Raw genomic sequence first — 23,209 nt, 5'->3', positions numbered from 1 at the left:
TTATTTGATAATAACAATTTCCCTATCGCTATGTGTTTTATTTCCAGTTTTTTAATATTATAATTAATGTAAATTCCACTTTTAGAATATCAATTTACATAAAAAGAGAATAAAGGAATGTCATAGTGGTATATGGTAAGTCTAAGGTCAATTTAAGAAAGAAAAAGCACATTTTCTATCACTCTAGTATCCTACCAGCTTGATGATGATAGTGAAGAATTTTGAATTTAAAAGTCATTGCTTATATTTTCCATAGATTTTAAGCTATGAAATTTAATTTCTCACGCACACACACACACCCCAGAGCTAAAATAGGAGAGAGAGACAGAGTGCTAGATTTAGAAAGTGATCATCTTCCATATTTTTAAAAAATATAATTTACTGAAATCTGGAAACATCATCACTGTAGAAATAACGTGATAAATGATGGTTAGTTTTCTTGAACAGCCCACCTAAATTTGTATCACCTCTTCTGTAGATTTATAAAGTAGGACTATAATATCTATTGTATATACCTCAAATGAGTATAACAAACAAAACAACCCATTTGTAAATTGTAAAGCAAAATTAGGATATTAGATACAATCAATACCTAGTTCTATTTTTAATAGAGAAAAAAAAGGTTATATGAAGTTCCAAGGATCCCAGCAGTGAAAACTTGACCAATCAGTGCTCAAACTACCACCCCAGAATCCGTAGTAAAAAACTGAACGGAACAGCTGGGAAATCAAGCTCAGAGCTTTGTAAGGAAAAGAGCGGAGTTTCTAGTGAAGAGTCCGTAATAAGTGCTCAGAAAATGCTATTAAATTAGTTAATAAAAAGATAACCAGAAAACTGTAGGTACAGCACAATGGTCTCTGCAAGGGAAATAGGGATTTGGGAAACAGATTTTAGGTCTCTACAGGAGTTGTAATTGAATTCTTGTACATAAGGGAGTTGTTCTGCTAAGGGTCTGGCTGCAAGGAGAATCTCTGTAATTTAAATTAAAACCAGCTGCTCTAACAAACTCCTGAATTTCAATGGCTCTGTACACAGTAGACTTTTAACAGTCCACAATGTTTCCTGGGGTTGGCTATGGAGTTGAGATGCTTTGTTTTGTACAGTCACTCAAGAACTCAGACTAATGAAAACACACATTTTCATTATGTGGCCTCATTGTTTTACCTGAATATATACTCCCAGGTGGGCTACAGGCAAAACAAAGAAAGAATACATTAGAGTATATTTTTATGGGCTAGATAAGGAAGAGGTGCACAATACTTTATCTCTTATTTCATTGATGATATCTCATCCATATTTATCCACCTAAAGGAGAGGAGAGCTGGAAATGAGGTCCTTGGTGAGAAGCTGCTTTCTAGAGAATATTTGATGCTATGGAAGGTGGAGCACAAACTTCGGTGAACAGCGAAAATGTAACGGGTTCTCTGGTGAGGGGTGGCAGAAGGGGGACTTCCAGTCATGAGGAAGCTAGAAGTGCATCCCTGGTTGGGTCAACTCTTCATAAAAAGTAGTTTTTGCATAGTCATTCATTTTTAACATAGGTATCTAAAGTATAATGTTCCTTGGAATATATCAGGTAATACATCAGATAAGACAAAGAAAAATATTTAAAATAAGGACATTCTATGGAAATAAATTAGTTTCTGTGTCTTTATACTATTAAAAAGAAAGTAGTTGATCTAAATATTGACATGTGCAATGGTTATTTGAAATTACTACACATTTGTTTTGGGGTAATGTGTTTTTAAATGTAATCCATGAGTAAGCATATTCCATTGATTATAATAATGATGGCTTATATTGTATAGTGCATTTTGCTTCTGCAAATGTTTTCTATTACAGTTAATCCTCACAATAATCCTATGAGATAGGCAGGGTAGATAAGGGTATGATCCCCACATGAAAGAGAAGATTCAAGATCCAGTAGTTAGTGGTGGAACTTGGAAGAAAGCCCAGAATTTCTGACTCCATACTTTCTCCACTGCAAAAACCCTTCAAAAATTTAACTTTACTTTTTTGAAGGTTGGGAAAATGATGGAGCGGGTGAAGGGTTGGGAAAAAAGCAACATTGACTTATGTCCTCTTCACTAACTAGTGAGAATTTTTACTTCTTGAGTCTTGCATGGTGAACCATGTTTCACATATCTTTTGAAGAACAACTTTAATCTTAGGTTTATAAAAAAAGAAATTCTCTAAACTCTGGTTTGGAGGCTTGAACTTGAAATTTGGGGCTGATTTAAAGTCTTTAACTTTTATTTATTATCTTATATTTGTTTATAAACAGTGTAAAGTCATATAGTGAGTAGTCTGTATATTTTCCATTTTTATTTTCCTTTACCTAATATATTCCAGAAACTTGTAAGGGATTCAAATCGAATCCTTAGCATTCTAACAATTGTACATTCTAGCAATTGTGCAATTGTGGTGCATTACAAATGAAAGGATTTTAGGATGAAATTTGGGGGTTTTAGGGTAGCTCTTAATGCGATAACTTCTAAGTCTCCGTGCTTTCTTAGTGGTTGGCTCATTATTTGAGCAGTGTCACTTTGCAATTAGACGAGGCTGAAGGGCAGCAGCCACTGTTAGCCAATGGTCTCACAGGTATGTGGATCTAGCTCCTACCCATGGTGATTTGGAGCTACAGCATATCACTGGAGAGACACCAACTGCAGAAAGCTGATAAATAATTGTGTATGATTAGAATACAAAATGAGACCATCAGAGAGTCCTTAGCAAATATCAAACTAGATGACAGATCTCATCAATATGTTCTACTATAATTTATTATAGTTTTAAAATCTTCAGATATTTATGAAAATAGGATGTCCTCTAGTGGAGATAACAGAATCTTCCAAGTAGTTTAATATTTGCTCAGAGTTGATGCAAGAAGAAGGAAAGTTGGTGAAAAAACGAATATTTTTTGAAAGTTCCTTATTTTTTTCCTGGATATTTCTCTACTGCTCCCTATCAATTGATGGATGGATTAATACTCTCCGGGCGCTGCGTTTTTATTTCCATTACTTTCCACAGAGGCTTTTAAACACAGCAGGCAGTGTGTTCTATCTCAGCTTCCAAGTTCTATGTTTCTAGCCTGAGTGAAAGTAAATCATCCCTTGGCCGCTTCCTTCTAAATTAATTAATTAATTAATTAATTGTATCCTATCTTGAAACAACTTTGAGGTAGATATCTATTTTTGTCACTAACAATTTAAAATATTTGAAACATAGGAATGAATGCTTTGCAAGGAGCATTGTTGTAGGCAATGCTTACCTTATGCCTCTTACCTTCCCTTACCTCTCAAAACTCTCTTGCTATGAAGAAAAGAGTCAAGAGAGTTTTAGAAGATAAGGGAAGATATATATATATATTTATATGTGTGCATGACTGTTTTATTAATAAATATGTATTATATATTAATTTCATTATATATTTCATTAATACATATACATAAATGTATACATATTAACATATGTTATATATACATATATATGCACCATGGCTGTTTTATTACCCTTCACTTACATTAAAATGCATATTCTTTACCTTGAAAGACAGTTTAAGGTATTATAATTAAATGTCTTTTAATTTGTGAGCAGCATTCATCCATGCCAGAGGTTCTCAAACATTAGCACACTTCAGAATCACCTGGCAGGCTTTTTAAAACTCACTTCTTGGGCCCCAGTACTAGTCTCTGATTCAGTAGATCTAGGATGAGGCCTGATAAGTTGCATTTGTAACAAGTTCCTAGATGATTCTGATGTGTTGGCCAAGAAACTGCATTTTGAGAACTACGGTATTTGCTAAACTAACCTTTCCATCACTCAGTTTTCCTCTGCTAATTGCAGGAAAGTGAGGGGAAATACTCAGGTCAGAAGCCTAGAAACTGAACTGCTAAGGCTTAAATGGGTTTATTCTCTTTTAACTTTGTGTTTTATTAATAGTATTTTCTTATGCACATTTATGTCATGTTATGTGGTCTTTGGAGGATGGTAACTGATTTTACTTTGAATGTACTTGTACTATTTACATCAATTTATCAGACTGACACAAGAAGAAGGTAAAAGAATCTCCAGTATTCTCACTCATTTTCTTAGAAAAGGGTAGTGATAAAAAGTTTTCATAACTCTTTTTTAAAACATACTCTGTGGTATTTTTTACTATTTAGATTTTAGCTCATATTGTCTCCCGCATTATTAGACTTTCAACTGTTAAGAGGAATTCCCCATGGAGCTCTCTATTAGTGCTAGATGTTGCAGCAGTCAAATAAAGGAGACTTTTCTCCATATTTTGAGATGGACATAAGATGTAACAGAAATAATGTTGACAGCTGGAGTTAAGAAAGGCTCATAAATAAAACATTTCCTTTTGTATGAGCTGAGAGTGCAAATCTTGAGACAGAAAGTATGGGTTCCATGTAGCACTAACTGTTGCCACCTTGAGAAAATACTTCACCTCTCTGTTTTAGAATCCTCATTTTTTAAAAAGGAATAGTGGTACCTTCCTCTTAGGGAGCTGTGAGGAGTGAATGAGTTAAACTACTTAAAGTGTTTAAAATAGTGCTTACTCTCAACACTGTTATTAGTAGAAACTACATCTTGGAGAAAGAATGTTATGTAGCTCTTTCTTGTCATACTGCTGGAAGCAGTGGAAATGCAATTAAAGTGAAATAAAATTTAGGTTACCACTAGATTGTACCTCATAATTATAACATCCAATTCCTTTTTTGAAAATGTATATAATACCATCTTTTTCAGAAGAAAAGATCATTAGTCAGGCCCCATGCATTTAAGACCGGGTAACTCGTTCTTCATTGTATATTTTATTTCTGTTGGAGTGTTTGATTGATTGTCTACATTGAAGAACAATGAAGATGCCCAGGATTACTACATCACTTAAAGGTTAGAGAAGGAAAATGCTGACTCAGTTGCCAAAGTATTCAGTACATTTGGAACGGCAAGAAAGATTAGAGAACAACACATGTGGCTTCAAATGAATGCTGAGGGGTTCTCACAGTGATGATCTGGACATGAACTAGGTAACTAGGATGCCAGAGGATAAGGGATATAGAGAAAAGACAAGGCAGTTATCATTGCAGAGAACCCCTACTAGGTATTCAGAATTGTCTGACCTGTTCCCTACACCCTTCTTCCCTTCGTCATTTAGGAAAACCTGTGTGCCTTATCCTTGCTGGTATTGCCCACGGTGCCAAGCACAGTACTGCCCAATGAATGTTGGCTGGTTTGATTTGACTACAGATGACATGGTTTGTTTTATGGCCTCAGCTCTTTTCTCTCTCTATTAAAAAATGACATGCAAGGAAAAGTCAGAACATACTCTACTTAGCATAGTAAATCCTATCCTTTATTTTCCAATCAGTGTACATGTATTTCTGTTCATCTTAAACTTTCCAATCTCATAATAGAGATATGTGACTAGATTCTAAACTAATGAAATGTGGCTACAATTTTAAACATTAAATACAGTTGCAAATGAAAACAATGTAATTTCATCTCTGATAAAATCTGAAATTGGGTTAAAGGGTGCACTTGATATCTGCATAACAAAGTGTCACTGGGATGGGTAGGGGTGGGTGCAGGAGAGTTCAGGAGGTCGATGTTGATTATTCGTTTCATCTGGTTTTATAGTCAAAAAAGTACAGTCGCCTGCTGAGGTGGATTCTCTGTTTGTATAGGAAATAATGCTCAGAGTACTTGAAAAGTTAAATGCAGTAATAATAAAAAGTGTTATTTATGCTTATCAATGTAGTTTATTCATTTTGTCTTAGGAGAGTTAATCTCTTCATGTGAAATATATTGTTAGTAATATATGTGACATGTACCAGGAATTTCATATATTGATTAAGGACTTGTATTCTTTGCAACTAAAATCAAACCTTTGTTTAAAAAAAATTAGGAGATAACGTGTACTTTCTCAAAACCTTAAAACAAATGTTTAGAGTTCCATTTTTAGAGTTCCATTCCATTAGCTTATCAAAGCCACCACATTGCGTAGTTTTGGCCGCACCATGAACAGAGACATGTCATTGGCCCTATAAGCTATAAGCTGGGCTTTATTGAGTGTCTACTAAGTAGGAGACACCAATATCTAGCTAATCCAAACCAGAAATTTGGATTTCTCTGCCTCAAGTCAAATCTGTTTCACTTCCAAGTCCTGCTGATTCTACTCTGTAAATATGGCTTTTCTATATCCCTACACCTTTGGTTTTCTATATCTCTACCGCATCATCTTTCACTCAGACTCCTTTTATAACATTATTTTTATTTTTATTTATTTATTTATTCATTTTTATTTTCTTTTAAGATGGAGTCTCATTCTTTCACCCAGGCTGGAATGCAGTGGCATGATCTCGGTTCACTGCAACCTCTGCCTCCCTGGTTCAAGTGATTCTCCTGCCTCAGCTTCCCAAGAAGCTGGGATTACAGGTGCCTGCCACCATGGGCGGCTGATTTTCTTTCATATTTTTAGTAGCAATGGGGTTTCACCATTTTGCCCAGGCTGGTCTTGAACTTCTGACCTCAAGTTATCTGCCTGCCTCAGCCCCCTAAAGTGCTGGGCTACAGGTGTGAGCCACCATGCCCAGTCTACAACCTTATTTTTAAATGAATGATTTTTGTTATCAGACTATTAAAATGAAATAATATGTAAAGTTCTACAGCTAAGCAAACAAGAGCAGTCCTATATACTCCCTATCCCTACCTACCTCCCTACCTCCTCTCCAATAAAAGAATGAGTTTCTACCATTTAGCAGTTTCTTATGGTGATTGTTTTTGTATTTTCAAGTAATATGCTTTAATATGCTACTTTATGAATTTTAGAGATTATCTATTGGCTTTTAGGATGCTATAAAAGGACTTAGCTTCTTTATAACTCCGTTCTTCTCTCCTTACCCGCAATATATTTAGATCATAATTTTCAGTGAAATCCACATTGTTTTGATTATTGCCATGTAAATATTATTCACCGCTGACCAAATACTATCCTAGGATTAAAGTCTCTTTCTCAAACAGAGTTTGTTGTTTTTTCCATAAAACTAATAATTGCCACACTTTTTTATTTGTATAATTTATATTGACTCTATGGCTAGGTTTGTCTTTTCTTTTAACAGTTTTCACAGATCTGTAAACTACATCCCAAGACATTTTTCCTTATAATCCAATTCTCAGAGAGTATATCAGTTCTGTTATTTCCCTAGTGTCAACAATCCTGGAATCATTTCTCTTTGTTTCTTGTAAAATGATTGCTCTCTAGATCTGTTACGTAGCAGTTAGACTGAACTTTATCATCACCCGACAATCTTTGCCTCTCTAACATTTGGTCACATGTTTGTTTGATTCCATTATTTTCTCTTCTGATAGCCTCCTTATAAGGGATGTAAGAAAGTAATTTTTTCTTTTAGAATGTTTTTGTATAGTATCTTTTATTTTCTTATCCCACTTGTTGGAAAGTTTGTATAGGCATAGAGTTTGAGATTGAAAATCAGTTTCCTCCAGAATTTCGTAGGAATTTCTCTATATCTAGTTGCAGTGTCGCTGTAGGGACTTGTGATGTCATTATGATTTCTGATCCTTTGAGGGTAACTTGAACTTTTTTGATTTGTTTCTTTGTGCCCCACCCTCCTGAAGCTTTCAGAATATTCTTTTTTAATCCATATTGTTAACAATTTTTATCTTCTTAATCATAATGAACAGTTTGAAAATTATTTTCTATAATTTTTTCTTATCTTATTTTTTGGAACTAATATTTGACATTTGACTTACTGAATCTATCCTCTAATATGACTATATTTTTCTATTATTGCTCATCTTTTTCAATTTTGATCTCTGTTCCAATAAACTTTCTCAATTTAAACTTCCAGTATTTTAACTTTAAAAAGTCAATCATATTTGAATTTACAAAACTTCTACTTAATCCTTAGATCTTCAAATACATATGTGTATATGTATGTGTGTATCTGTATGTATGTGGGGGGGTATAAATGTGCTTACATGCATGTGTGTGTATATATTTTTCTTTTTCCTCTGTACCCTCTGATGAATACAACCTCTCCTTTCTAGCCCAGGGTATTAATTTTAATTTCCCTGAAGTTCTCTTATGCTTCTGGCTTTGTATTTTAGTATGGCTTCTTTTTATGTATTTTGATATCTACATTATATTTTAGAGAATTTTATCAAATATCTGGTAAACCTCAACTCTCTGTATCAAGAATGAGACAATAAAAAGCTACTTGGAAGGGGTGTGTGTGTGTGTGTGTGTGTGTGTGTGTGTGTGTGTATGCAGGCACATAATTGTTAATGCCTTTTGTGATTCATTACAGGCCATCCTATAATGATGGCCAGCTGCTTGATTCACTGGGTATCATGAGTGTCAATATCTGTTGATCTTACGGATGATCATTGTTGTGAAAGACAGATTTTTAAATCTTATGACTGGAGTGAGGGTGGAGGATATGAAATCCTATATTCCTGAAGGAGAGGGTGCCTGAGAAGCAATGTCAATTACTGGGGTCTCAACATAAGTATACATAATTTTATTTAATCTTTTTAATTCCCATGCCTTTACCTTTTGTCTTCCTGATAACCCTAAGTTCAGATTTTCCCTAAAATACATCCTGGCTTTTGCTGGGATGATCAGGCCAGCAGTAATATAACTCTTGAATTTGATTCATCGTACTTTCCATTTGATCTGATGCTCACACTTTCTGAGCCATTCTGGGGTTCTGTGGGAAAATCTGTTTGCTTTACTCTATCTCCCTCTGCAGGCTTCTGTGTGTTCGATCTTCCTTTTCTACTCTGTTACATGTGTATCATTCTTTCATCTGCTTTCTACACGTATATTGTGGTCATGAAAGATAGAATTTGAGTTAAGATTTTTTGTTCGTGCTGTCTTGTGGACAATTTCTTAGTAAATAAAGGGCAGAAACTATTTATTTCACCATCTAGAACACAGAAGACTTTAAAGTAATCTCTCTTTACTTTCATGACTCTAAACTGTCCTTCATAGCTGCACTCAAGTTCAAGTTTAGTAACAGAAGCATGGCTGTCACTTTTACCTTCCCATGTGAAAATAAATTTTCATCTAAAAAATTTAATAAAGCCTTAGCTTTAGATATGATTTCTTTTTGCTCAACCCTTACCTGATTCCTGGCCTCTTCCTCCTAGTCTTTCCATGTGCTCTTCCTCATGCTCTGGTCAAATAGAATTATTCCGAATTCTCTAAAATCATGAGGCTATTTCATAGCTCTGTTCCTTTGTAGATTTCATTATTTTTGCCTATTCTGCATGGAATATGCTTTCCTCTTCTTTCTGCTTGTTGAAGCTCACTCTTTTATGTGTCATTTCTCAATCATCAGTCATTCTTCTATAACCTTCATAGTTGTATTTTTCTCTTTTTTTTGCCATTTTTATTAAAATGAATTTTCTCTTAAAAATGGAATAAATTGACTTCATAGGGGATGTTTTCTGAAGTTAAATGGGGGCTGTTTTGTGATTTTTTAGGAAGACGTTAAATTACTTCATCAGATTTGCATTTTAAATCAATCGCTATCTGTAGTGTATAGAATAGTTTAATGCTTAGCCTGCCTGCAGTCAGAAACTGTTTCTAGGACTCTAAGAGCAATTGAGTGAGAGATGATGAGAAGCTACCCAGGGCAATGATAGTAGCAGTAGAGAAGTAGAAGGCTCAACAGGTGTTAAGGAGATAAAATTAACAGCGCTGGGTCAGAGATTGGATGAGAATTAAAGAAAAATGTTAAAGGCAATGGTCAGACTTTGCTTTACGTTTACTTTATACTTGACTTGGCTTCATAGACCATCTACTGATCTTATGGGGTAGTTAACTCATTAATATTCGCTTTTAAATCAAACTCCAAAGTTGAGCTTTTTGAAAAACTTCATGCAGTGTCAACTTTAACCTTGATGTGAAAATTGAGAACTATACAAACTGAAGTGAACTAACTAGTTGGTGAATGTGTTATATATATTGTGATGATATTGATGTTACCCAAAACTTTTAAAGGATTCAGTTCACAATTATATCACATGAGCTATTGAAATTTCTAGAGGGCCAGCAGGAGTCATGAGATTGGACTCATTCACAGATCTCTTGGTCATATCAGTTCTGTAACAACAACTGAAGATCCAGTCTGTGATCAACTTTTCAAAATGTCTAAAAATAGTATGTATTGTGTCTTAAACCCACACTGTCATTTTGCAACCTTCTTTACCTGGTGTTGCCTACCATTTTTTAATTTTTGAGTCTTAAAACTGTGGTGTGCAAAATTATATCTTTGAAAAAATATATAACTTCACCTTTTAAGCCTTTTTCTCTGCATAGTATGAGAAAATGTATTTCTCTTAATTCAAAGTAACATAATCACTGCTAGTTAAGTCTTTGAGGATTCCGGATTCTTCCTTTTCTTTCTGCAGTGATAAGCTGGAGAGGGTTGTTGATTGTGGTTACTTATTATCACGGAGCCAGGGGTGACACATCTTGCTCACTGACATTGGTACCCACCAAGACTGCTGTTTGATGAGTCCCCGAATGCAGGATGCCTGTCATTTTAACCTATCTTTACATCTTCTGGGCCCCTTTTGCTTTTTTGTACCAGGTCTATGCATCCTTCCTGTCCTGATTTCAAGTGCTCTCTAGGATCACTTCTTCCTCCCAGAAAATTCCACATGGCTCTTAGGGGATTAGAAAAAAATGTGTGCTTTCCTATACTGTTGTGGTCAATGCTGTGCTGTGTGATTCCATTCTCAAGTCCAAATGCTACACTGAAACTCAGACCAGAGAAGTAACCTCTTAGGTCTGTTCTAGAACTCCTTTTCCTTCCAATTCTCTTCCCTATACTAGTTTTTCTTTTTGTAGGAAAACCATTTACCTCACTGGTCACTCTTCCCTAAGATAGATTACTGGTTTTACTTTATATGCTTAGTCTTTTGCTGATTTTTAAGATATAGAAGTTCAGCTATTGTTATAGAAATTCTTGGTCTTTAACACAACTTCTGTTATGGCTTAGAAGAACCTATTTAACTTTACAAAGCCAGTAATTTGGACATACCAGGGAGCAGTGCTTATGGAAATGTAATGCTACTGCTTGAGTGTTGAAGGAAACTAATAATGTTTTAAATAAGTACAGGGTTAAAATTAGCTCAGCTAATATTTTTAAATAGTCTGATTATATTCATAATATTTTCTAATCAGATTACCGGATTACTGTCTTTTTATTCAAATACAATTTTATCTTCAATGAAAAGGCAGTCTTTCTCTTGTCTCTTCTCCCCACATCTTCGATTATTTAGGATTCCTTAAAAATAAGTTACTTTATCCCATTGAAACACATATACCTTAATGTAGTATCTGAAATAACAAAAATAGTCATAATCATTTTTATATAACTGAGTGCTAGGTTACTTATAAAACACCAACCAAATGATAAATAATGTTAAAAAATGTAGGAACAACTTGCTGTGATAGACAAAGGAAGTGTGTAATACTGCCAGTAGTAAAAAAATAAAAAATCATCAAAAAAGTTTAGGACTTCATGGAAAATCAGAGTAGATCTTCTTCTGATGTTGCTTCTTTGTAGCGGTTACTGCAGAAAAGCAATATGGTGTCATATACATTGCCTTCTATTTCATCTTCATATTTGTAACGAAACATGAGCACTGTGAAAGAAATATCACAGAGGCTAATGATGAAGCTATGAAGTCATTACAACTTCCAGCAATTTTCCTTAGTTAGGTAAACTATATTTGGATGAATATCTAAGATTTAAGAGTTTCACAATAATGTTTCATAATATTAATCAACTCATGGTTGATGGAAATATATTTCACATTAAAGCAGTGAGCTAAGAATAATAATATTTAACATGTAGCAAATATATATTTTAAGTGAAAGGCCATATTCCAAAGTATGAATTTATTAAAGCCTCACAATAATTCCGTCGGTCGAGGTATTAGTCTGTTCTCACATGGCTATAAAGACATACCTGAGACTGGGTAATTTATAAGGAAAAGAGGTTGAATTGACTCACAGTTCTGCAGGCTGTATAGGTAGTGTGGCTAGGAAGGCCTTAGGAAATTTACAATCATGGTGGAAGGTGAAGGAGAAGCAAGCTCATCTTAGGTGGTGGGAGCCAGAGGAAGAGAGAGCGCCAAGGGGAATGTGCTACACACATTCAAAAAACCAGATCTTATGAGAACTCTATCAGAACAGCAAGGGGGAAATCTGCCCCCATCATTCAGTTACTTCCCACCAGTAAATCCAATACTGGGAATTACAGTTCAACAAGAGATTTTGGTGGGGAGGCAAAGCCAAACCATCTCAGTAGGTTATAATGTTACTGCCTTTTTACAGACGAGAATACTGCGGAACTTAGAGAAAATAAATGTTCAATCAAAGTCTGCATGAATATCAAATGCGGAGCAGACATTCCAACAATGTGAATTGTTCCTCAAAGAATACGTGCTATTGCATAATAGGCCTTCAAGTTCAGGCTGATAAATGTAAAATATACCATGATACCTTTAATTTTCATCATTTTTGATTATGGTAAGTGAATGATTATGCATACAATTGTACTAGAATTTCTAAGTAGCCCTCTAGTAAATGCAGTCTCACTAATCCTTCTGAATTTCTTGGGATTAAGTGATTAGATGGGATGATATGTATGTTCATAACATTAAAGTTCATCAAAACAGTTGAAGACTGGCTTCAGATGTTTAGAGATAAATCGTATTTGAAGCTTTAGCCAGAACGTTCATGATTAAAATCCTCAATGAGCCTCTTACAAAAATTACCAAACACTGAATTATGATTAGTTTGATATTGCTCCCAATTATACCAATTTCTTCACCAAAAACACTATAATTAATTCATAGCATAATCCTGCAAAATACATTACTGCACATTTTGTAACTCATTCAGCTGAAGCTAAGAGGTTAAATATGGTGATTATTATTTTTGTGATAATGAACCAAGGGCAATTTTGGAGTTCAAATCCAATTTCAGGACCTGATTTCACCATCCTGTTGTATTTATTTAAAGAACACATTCTAATGACAGTTGACAAGGTTGTTTATGTTCTCTCTAATCAGAACATTACAGTAAATTTATTGATGAGTTTTAAATACATTTATATACCATATGTCCTTTGCTTGAAGTCTCCTTAAAGACACAATTTATTTTTCCACCTTTTTATTCAGCTTACACATATACAATTTTGAAAGAGATAAATATGTTTGTATATAACATTTTTTTTTTTTTTTTTTTTTTTTTTTTTTTTTTTTTAGAGAAAGAGAGAGAGAGAATAGGAAGGAGAAAAAAGGAAGAGAAAGAGAGAGAGAGAGAATGGGGAGGAGGGAGAAGGAAAAGAAAGAGGGAGAGAGAATGGGAGTATTGCTTTCTTGCCCAGGCTAGAATGCAATTTAGTAATGGGTATTGAAAACCTCTTTTATACTGATAATTATACTTAATGATGTAATCAGGAAGGAGTAAGGGAAGAAGATAACAAACAAACAGCCAACCAATATTTAATTTAAACCTATGAAATGCTATGCGATTACTGAGGAGTGATTTACTTCCAATTATATAGTCACCTTTGGAATAGGTGTGAGGTGGTAATGTATGTTTTGTGTATTTGAAGTGGAGAGTACTATAAATATTTATTAAGTTTACTTGTTCCGGGTCTGAGTTCAAGTTCTGAATATCCTTGTTAATTTTCTATCTCGTTGATCTATAGAATCGTTAGCTCTTCTTGTTGCATTGATCCTTTTGCCATTATGTAATGTCATTCCTCGCCTCTTTTGATCTTTGTTGCTTTAAAGTCTACTTTATCAGAGGTGAGAATTGCATCTCCTGCTTTTTGTTTATTAGTTTATTTTTACTCTCTGTTCAATTGGTGAATCTTCCTCCGTCTCTCTGAGTCTTTGTGTATTGTTTCATGTAAGATGGGCCCGGATGCAGCATACCTATGGGTTTTGGCTTTTTATCCAATTAAAATATATGTAAGTTTAATACCAGCATTTGATGCTAGCTGGCTGTTTTGCCCATTAGTTGATGTGAATTTTTTATTGTGTTAAAGTTCTTTGCTTTTTGATATATTTTTGGAAAGGCTGATATTGGTTGTTCCTTTATATGTATAGTGCTTCTTTCAGAAGCTCTTGTAAAGCAGGCCTGGTGGTGGTGAACTCTCTAAGTACTTGTTTGTTCGCAAAAGATTTAATTTTTCCTTCGCACATAAAGCTTAGTTTGGCTGGATAGGAAATTCTGGGTTGAAAGTTCTTTTCTTTAAGGATGTTAAATATTGGTCCCCACTCTTTTCTGACTTGTAGGGTTTCTGCTGAGAGATCTGCTGTAAGTCTGATAGGTTTCCCTTTATGGGTAACCTGAACTTTCTCTCTAGCTGCCCTTAGTATTTTCTCCTTCATTTAAACCCTAATAAATCTGGCAATTATGTGCCTTGGGGTTGGTCTTCTTGAAGAATATCTTTGTGGTGTTCTCTGTATTACCTGGAGTTGAATGTTACCCTGCCTTGCCAGGTTGGGAAAATTTTCCTGAATGATATCCTGAAGAGTATTTTCCAACTTGGATTCATTCTCTTCATCACATTCAGGTACACCTATCAAACGTAAATTAGGTCTTTTCACATAGTCCCATATTTCCTGGAGACTTTGCTCATTCCTTTTCATCCTTTTTTCTGCATTTTTGTCTTCTCGTTTCATTTCACTGAGCTGGTCCTCGACTTCTGATATCCTTCCTTCCGCTTGATCAATTCGACTGTTTAAACTTGTGCATGCTTCGCGAAGTTCTCGTGTTGTGTTTTTCAGCTCCATCAATTCACTTATATTCTTCTCTAAATTGTCCATTCTCATTAACATTTCGTTAAACCTTTTTTCAAGGTTCTTAGTTTCTTTGCATTGGGTTAGAATAAGTTCTTTTAATTCACAGAAGTTTCTTATCACCCACGTTTGGAAACCTGCTTCTGTTATTGGAATACCGGTGTAATCTATTAAGCCTTGTTCCGTTACTGATGAGGAATTGCAATCCCCTGTAGAGGGAGAGGCATTCTGATTTTGAGTATTCTCTACCTTTTTACGCTGGTTTCTTCCCTTCATTATATATTTGTCCGTCTGTCGTCTTTATAATTACCGACTTTCTAACTGGGTCTCTGACGTCCAACTTGTTGATTCCCTGCGCCGAAATCTGAGCAATCCACTGAGCCGGCCAAAAGAGCGGTGTTAAGATTGATGGTGCTTTTCTGCCCGGGAATATCCGGACTCTGCACCAAGAACTGGCGTGCTAAGGCACCAGCAAAACCGCCACGCCGGCCACAAGAGTCGCCCTGGCGACCCGTGGAGCTCCTCCACTGGGAATCTCGTGGTCCGTGAGCAACTAATATTCGTCTGAAAGTGTGGCGTCCTCTCGTTCTTTGCGCTTTCACTGGGAGGTACGTGCCCGAGCTGCTAATCATCAGCCATCTTGGATCTCTCTCTGTATATAACATTTTAAAATATATTTACATGTTGCTTTGTAATTTTTGAAATATTTCACCATCTAGATTATATTTTTTTGGAAGGCACTGGTTTCCTCTCATCATTTCCTTGGGGGATCTCAAGTATCTTTTACTTATGGAAGACACAGCTGTTTAATAGAAGGAATAAATAAAGTGTATAGGAATTATTTTTAAGGTGGGACATTTACTTTAAATTTCTTTATATAGTAATTGCTCTCACTGATTGCAGCTAAAGTGAGAACTGTGGCCTGAGGAAAGTTTCAGATATTAGAGATGCTGGACATATGAAAGCCCTTAAGCTTGGGATTCCTCTGGAAGAAATACTGGACCAAATAAAAAATGTGAGCTAAAACATGGGCATTACCAACAAGGTCTCTTGAAACCAGTTAGCTGGCCTCCCATTTGTTTTGTCACCTAAGTCCCAAGAGGAATTTGGATAAAGGCTAAGGAACTGTTGACATGCATTTGGAGAATGAAAGTATTCTTATTTTTACTTTTAGTACATATCATTCTGTTTTTATTTAAATAAGTATTTGTGTATAATTGATGGCATCATGAAACAAAACCAGTGCAACACAATTTGATGGAAGTGGTGTTACAATAGAGACATTACAGGCCTAGAGGAGAATATGACAGCCTTAATCTTTTACTTAGATTTCCCCGAGTTCAGATGGTAGACAGATTCATGACACCTGTGAATTAGAAGGCAGGCGGAGTTAGTGACAGGAGTAGTGTCAGAAGCAATCAGTACAATTTCTTTAGTCTTCTGATTCCAGCCCTCTCAGTTTTTTTAACCTTTGTGAAATTATACTTTTAACAAGTCTTTGTTAGAAAGGTATCACAGCAAAATAAAACTGATGCCATATGATGATAATAATAGCAAGCATGTTTTTTTTATGACTAGCTTTGTGACTATCTTATTTAGTCCTGGCACAATCCTATAATGTAAGTGTTATCATTATCCTTGTTTTATAACAACAGGTTTTTGGTTTTTTTTTACAAGAGGAATCTGAAGGTTCAGTAACTTGTACAGGGTCCCACTGGTAGTAAGTGGTCTGGAGTCAGATCTGTCTGACTCCAGAACTCATTATCTTCACCATTATGAATCCCTTTCCAACCCACGGCCCCACTCTTTGTCTATGGTCATATCAGCACAGCTCAAGTCTGACTCAACCTGAAGTTTCTACTAGAAGGCTATAAACAATTCTGTCATTTAAATGATGTGTAAAGAAGGGGAGTGTGCTTAATGTTTTAAAGTCTAAGCGGTATAAAATCCTTACCAAAAAATGTATGATCATACAAATATAATAAAATCTTAATTGAGAAAAATTAGCACCAAATAAAAGCATCTCCCTAAAAATCATGTGTTTGTGTGCTAATTCAGGAGATAGTTATACAAGTAATTTTTCTTACCCTTCAATATCTTCAACATGGAGATCATGGATATTAATAAAAGGAGATGCAATTTCACTGTCATAGATATTTTTCTTATGCGACTGGATGCCTCCAATTGTTTACATCTTACAGGAAACTTAATCATCACCAGATATGTATTAGTCTTCTGATGCCCATAGGACTACTTTGTATTTTCTGATAGAAAGGAACACTTTTTCTTCTGTGTTGTAATTTTGTGATATTTGGACCCAAGATCCATTTAAAATGCTTAGCAGTCCCATGTCTAGGTTTTTGCCATATAATAATACTAGTATATGCATTCAGAAAGATACATGTATCAGGGTGTCTCTTACAATGTTAGATGTAATAGAAACATTTAATCAAGTTAAATATCAATGGGAGATTGATATTATGTATAATATAATATTTAAAATAATGAGATAAATAAATATAAGTGAAATGGCTCTTAGAAAAGCTGTTAAAATATTGTTACATAAAAAATTGAAACTGCAAAATAATATGTAAAATTTGAGCCAGATTTGGTTAAAAATCTCATCTCATGTTTGTGTGAGAGTGTGTGTGTGTATGTGCGTGTGTTATGTGGTATAGTGTGAAGTGGAGTATAGGTACATAAATTCTAAAACTCTTCATACCAAATTCAAAACTGGACAGGGTTAGAAGTTGGGGGAGACTTTCACCTTTTAGTTTCTATATTTCTGATTTATTATTACTTTTTAAAATGTGTATTTGCTTGTTAGAAATGTTTAAAAAGTTTTTAATAATATGCTTGGCATTCAGTGTCTATGGCAATAAAATGCAACTTATCTTCTCAGCCTGATATTCCCTAATTTTAGACATTCTGCCTCAATTATAGATTTTACAGCTGTGTCGTAGCTTTCTTTGCCTCTCTCCTTTCCTATATGTCATATCCTCTGCAAGGAAGGTCCTTCTCCTAATTTCTCATGCTCAGGTTCTATTTTATTCCCAGTTCTAATTCCAGTGCTTCTAATAACACTTTTTACAAGCATATTTCTTATTTTCCTTCTATTTTCATTTCAAATATTTCATTTTTTATTACATCACATCATCAGCTGCCTTGTATTAAATCCACTACTATATCCATATGTACCACCCATGAAGCTGAAATCTTCACGCTTATTTTTCCCTTACAATTACATTAGTAAGTATTCTATTCAATTGAAAAAATTAATGATTTATTTTTGTAAAATTTTTGTGTAGTTTCAGCTTTTCTGTATATCATTATCTGCTGTTGAAAAGACACCTCTATTCTATGTCAAATTGTCATTTTGTGCCTTACAATCCACTTCTGAGTTCTACATCATAATTTCTATGTAATAACTCCATTTACTGCCTCTGTTCTCTCATATAAACATGTTTCAAGAGGCTTAAATGGAAGATGACAATCCAAATAAAATATCTTAGACAGGAAGGTATTTGCAATTATCTCATAAAATGATGCCAAAATCTTGTCACATACAGTATCTCACATGACAAATTCAATAGTCTTCTCAGAGAAACACAAATTTTTATAGCAAAGTTTCTATGTAAATCAGTCCAGGTGCCTTTTTTAAAAATATGAACAGGCAGGATTGTTTTCTAAATAATAGAAACAAGAAAGAGAGAGAAAACCCAAACTGATTTGCAACGGGAATTTCCTCAGTAGTCATCCAGGAGGGAAGTTTTGCTTTGTCACAAGTGACTAGCCCTTAATTTTGAGAGTGAATCATCCCCTTTGAAATGAGAGATAAGTTGAGAAAAGAGCTGTTTAAAAATTACTTTACAACTATTTCCTTTAGAGCTATGACTTCTTAAACTGGAATGTGATCCAGAATAGCTTCCCTTTGAATCCAGCATTTGTCTTCAGCATTTTTATTGTCCCTCTTTTCCCTCACTCCATCTCACTTCTTCCTTTTGTCTGTTCAACAGATTTACACTGACTGGGCCAACCACTACCTTGCAAAATCGGGCCACAAGCGGCTGATCAAGGACTTGCAACAAGACATTGCAGATGGAGTACTCCTAGCAGAAATCATCCAGATTATTGGTAAGAACTACCTTCTGAAAGAAAGCATGAAACTCTCTGCTCCCACCTCTTTGGTAAAGCACAATTTAAGTTGAATGTCTTACTGAACTGGTCCATGTGTCTCTGAGATTCATGTAGCTCTCCCCTGATTTAATTAAAATGTTTACGTGAGGATGTTTGAAAAAGGCAGTTTGGTTGTACTTTTAAATAACTAGAACTGTACCTATATGTACATAAACTTGCTAACCTTTATTGAATCATTTGAATTGAACTGTCAGAAATGAATGCTTCATTAAACCATGTGTCCCCCATGTGCGCATTTCATTAGCTGGAGCAACTCATACACTCTGAGATGCCTTGAAACTGTATCCTGATCCAGCAGGGACAATTGTGAAAGGTTTCATGTCAGCAGTCATTTGGCACAGGCTAAAGAATTAGCAGCAACTTCCTTCTCACTCATTTTTTTTTTTTTTTTTTTTTTTTTTGCCGGACTTGTGCATATAGAATTGGTGGCTGTTAACAAGTGTGTCTTCTTGTACACAGCCTGGAAGACAGAATATTTATGTAGCAGGAGCATTTTTGCTTGGTATTTTTTTTTCCTGTTTTTGTGTGTGTGTTTCACTTCATTGCTTAAGCATGTCGTTCTTTTTTTCTCTCTTTTATTTTATCTCTTGGCTTTAGCAAATGAAAAAGTTGAAGATATCAATGGATGTCCTAGAAGTCAGTCTCAGATGGTAAGAATCATATTTATTCTCAATATGTAATGCTGATCTCCACTTCCAGAATCAATTATATTTGTAAATGGATATTATTTTTTCTGCATGCCCTCCTGCTTGTCTAAGAAACCATTTGATCCCATTCTCTCATATGTATCTGTGTGGGTTCACTTTATGCACATCAATATCATTAAGAGACTCCTATATACACATGACATATTTCCAGATGTTTTATTAGATCCTTGACTTTTTTTTGTTCTGCTGTTCTATATAATTTAATTTAACACGGGTCTTAATGGTAGTAAATTTCATTTCTACTTTTAAGTGTATTATTTTTGCCTGAACAGCTGGCTTAAAGAACAGGCCTTGCAATGTGCATTTTAAATATATATAAATAGTATTTCCTTTGTTCATAACAAAGTTCCACTGTAAACACATGGACTCTTCAACACTTCTGGAAATAGTTCTCAAGGCATGCTGCTGTAAGTTTGCTAAGCAGTGACTGATTTTGAGATATGATTCATAGTCTCTTCCAGAAAGCCTTCAATCTGGAAATCTGCCTCTCCCCTAGCTATCTCTTATCTTTATCACCTAATAAAACTTAAAGTTTTATAATAAAATCAAAGAATCATCAACTACGAGATAAAAACCTATTTCTTAATTAAAAGCCACTTAGTTTTATAGGAAAACCTGAAATATAAAATGCCATAACTAAAGTTACATCAAGCAGATATAATCAGGAATGACAGCCAAAATCCTCAAGAGAAAGCTTTCTCCAAAACTCTTCAGCACAGAATAGGCATTTTAAATGAACTTAATGAGTTCTTACTTGTCAGACTTGGAAGAATGAAAACACCTATTAACTTTTAAAATCTGCTGACCTGCTTTACTTAATGTCAGAAAACTGAAATCCAAAATAATAAACAGAATTTATTTTTAAAGAGTGATTAACTATCATGTCAGTTTTTAAAATAATTACTTCCAGGACCTATTATAATGTCATGAACTCTGTGTATACGGTTGTGAAAAAAAATCACTATAAAAGAAAGGATTTCTATACAATCGTTCAATTTTAAGAAAATTTCCTGATCTAATTACTCTGGGCTCAAACATGACTCTGTGGGAATTAATTGCAGTTGTTTTCTGAAGTTTTACTAAGACCAAGCCAAATCAGAATACATTTACACCCAGTTACAGTAATAAGCTGTGTGATGTTGATAAAAATATGCAACTTCTTTGAGCCTCAGCTTTCTTATCTGTAAAATGAAAATAAATTAGAATGTGACAAGATATGTAAATGAACATTGTTTATTAAACAACTAAAATGCAATGCAGAATAGTATCGCCACAAACTTTGTAAAGGACACATGCATGGATTAACACCTATTTAAAGATATTTAAGGCTTTCAGTTAAAAGCATAACAGTCCCCCAAAACCATAATTATGTTTCTTAAAAACCCAACATGGTTGCTTTTGTTTTCATTATTTTTACCATGAGGAAGAGTTGAATAATATAAAACATTTTAGGTCTAGAAACTCTCACCTACTTGGCTATCATTCCAATTTGATTCTGGGATTACAGAGAATTTAATCAACAAGCAAGCTTATACTTAGTGATGGAAAAAAAAATTGGAAAGCTCATAACAATGGTTAATAGAGATGCTGTTTTTACCTGCTGATCTAAAACAGCTGTACCTAGAGATTCTACAAATGTGTGAAAAGATTCTCTTGAGTTTCAGACTCTTGTTATTTTTTTGTTGCTTCTTATTTTTATTAACTGCAAAATATCATGATACAGCTATTATGCATGATATGTTGATATTTCCTCTTCTGATTAAAACAAAATAGAAAGACCAAAGTCTGAGAAATGCAAATGCTATAAAAAAGGTAGTTTATCCAGCCAAAAAGTGTTAGTTGGAATCATGTTGAATATTGACTAAGAATGACTTAGATCCTCATTTATTTAAGATGTGGTTGAATTTTGAATCTGAAATTGGCATGCCCTCGATGTGTTGATTCAGAAGACTACATGTGAAATAAACGTAACTTTTTTGGTTGACTTATTTTTGCCTCTGTTCTTAAGAATTTGCATAAGCAATGCTAGTGAATACAAATTCCAGACTGTAACTGAGACAAGAAAGTAAAGGAAAAATGATTATTGAAGCATGATTAGGCTTATGAATTTCATGTATCTACTCCAAACAGGATGTGGCCTGTTCCTTGATTGCATAACACTGGGAGGTGCCACATTAGTAACAGTGAGTGGCATACTTGCTCGTAGTATTTCTTTGGCCAACTCTTTTTGTATAACTGATCTTTTGTGGCCTTTGGTTGCTGTTGGTGCTTAATAACAAAAGATAAAATAAAATTAGGTCTGCTACTACGTTTGATCACAAATCATTTTAATATAAATTTTGAACTTGCTAACCTTTATTGAATTATTTTAAGCCTTTAAGAATAGAAGATCCCTTTTGTGGTGTGAATCTACAGTGTACTGATGAATTTCCATAGTAGCCAGATAATTCACATTTAATCAATATTTACTGAGCACTTAAAGTACAAGGTATAATAACATTTGAATAAACTACACTTGAGAATTGGAGGAGCAAATGTTTAGATAAATAACAGCAACAGTTACGTAGGCAAGAACAAAAAGGATTGAGAATGGAGTAAGTTTGGTACATTCCACAGTTAGAAGACCACTGTGGATTAAGCACAAGGAGAGTTGTTTGAAGGGAATAAGGAAGCCTGATAGTGTAGGGCCAAAGTAAGAAGTTGGTGTGTATTCTAACTCAGGGAGCCTTTGGAAGACTTTTAAAGCTGGGCTGTGGTATGATCCAATATAAATATTTTAAAAGATTACCCTAGATGCTTTATGAGGATTATAAAGTAAGTAACTGTTGGTGTCCCATTGAATTTGGGTGATGGATAGTAAGTACAGGGAGCTTAAAATGACCCCAGTTTTTTAGCCTGCATGGGTGATTACTGTTAAACAAAATAATTATTATAGAAGCAGAAAAAACGGTTAAAAAGGTGGAGTGGAGAAGGTGGTGAATTTGTATTTTAACATGTAGAGCTTGATGTATCTATTAAAACATCAATTTGGAGGTAACTTTAGGCTATTTGACATGTGTTTCTGAAGTTCAGAAAAGAGTGTTGGTTAGAATATACTGAGAGAATAGGTAATAGTTGAAGCCATGGAGAAAAATGGAATCTTACAGGAGGTCTGCATAAAATCACAGAAGAAGAAAGCTGAGGTTTTTCACTCTAGGAAATATAAATATTGATATGATACAGGTGTAGGAGTCAGGAAAGGGAAAGAGGGTTGAGCCAGTGAAACCAGGGTTGAGGAACAGAATCAGAGATGTGGACTGCTAATCCTTAGAGTAGATGCACTAGTTCAAGTTATAATACTTGGACTACTCAAGCAAGTTAGGGCAAAGTAAGATGTGCAGAATGTGTCACGTGCTATCAAATGTTGCGTAGCTAAATAGCTGGTGTACTGGAATGAGGTA

The 23,209-nt window shown here is 34.6% G+C and overlaps 1 protein-coding gene across 10 annotated transcripts in view; it reads left to right on the top strand.

Annotated features, from left to right (window-relative positions):
• The window catches only part of NAV3 (neuron navigator 3), an 853,828-nt gene that overhangs the window by 565,203 nt on the left and 265,416 nt on the right, over window positions 1-23,209 (top strand). For all 10 annotated transcript variants that reach the window (XM_064376945.1, XM_064376946.1, XM_064376947.1 and 7 more), the window contains 2 exons: window positions 18,882-18,999; window positions 19,660-19,712. In XM_064376945.1, the coding sequence (XP_064233015.1) occupies window positions 18,882-18,999; window positions 19,660-19,712 (171 nt within the window). The remainder of the gene's footprint in view (window positions 1-18,881; window positions 19,000-19,659; window positions 19,713-23,209) is intronic.

This window comes from Aotus nancymaae, unplaced genomic scaffold, assembly GCF_030222135.1.
Source record: "Aotus nancymaae isolate 86718 unplaced genomic scaffold, 86718_ANA_hifiasm-v0.15.2.pri h1tg000016l, whole genome shotgun sequence".
In the NCBI taxonomy this organism is placed as follows: Eukaryota; Metazoa; Chordata; class Mammalia; order Primates; family Aotidae; genus Aotus; species Aotus nancymaae.
Note: the sequence above shows the minus strand (reverse complement) of the source record. Positions and strands in the feature narration are given on the sequence as shown.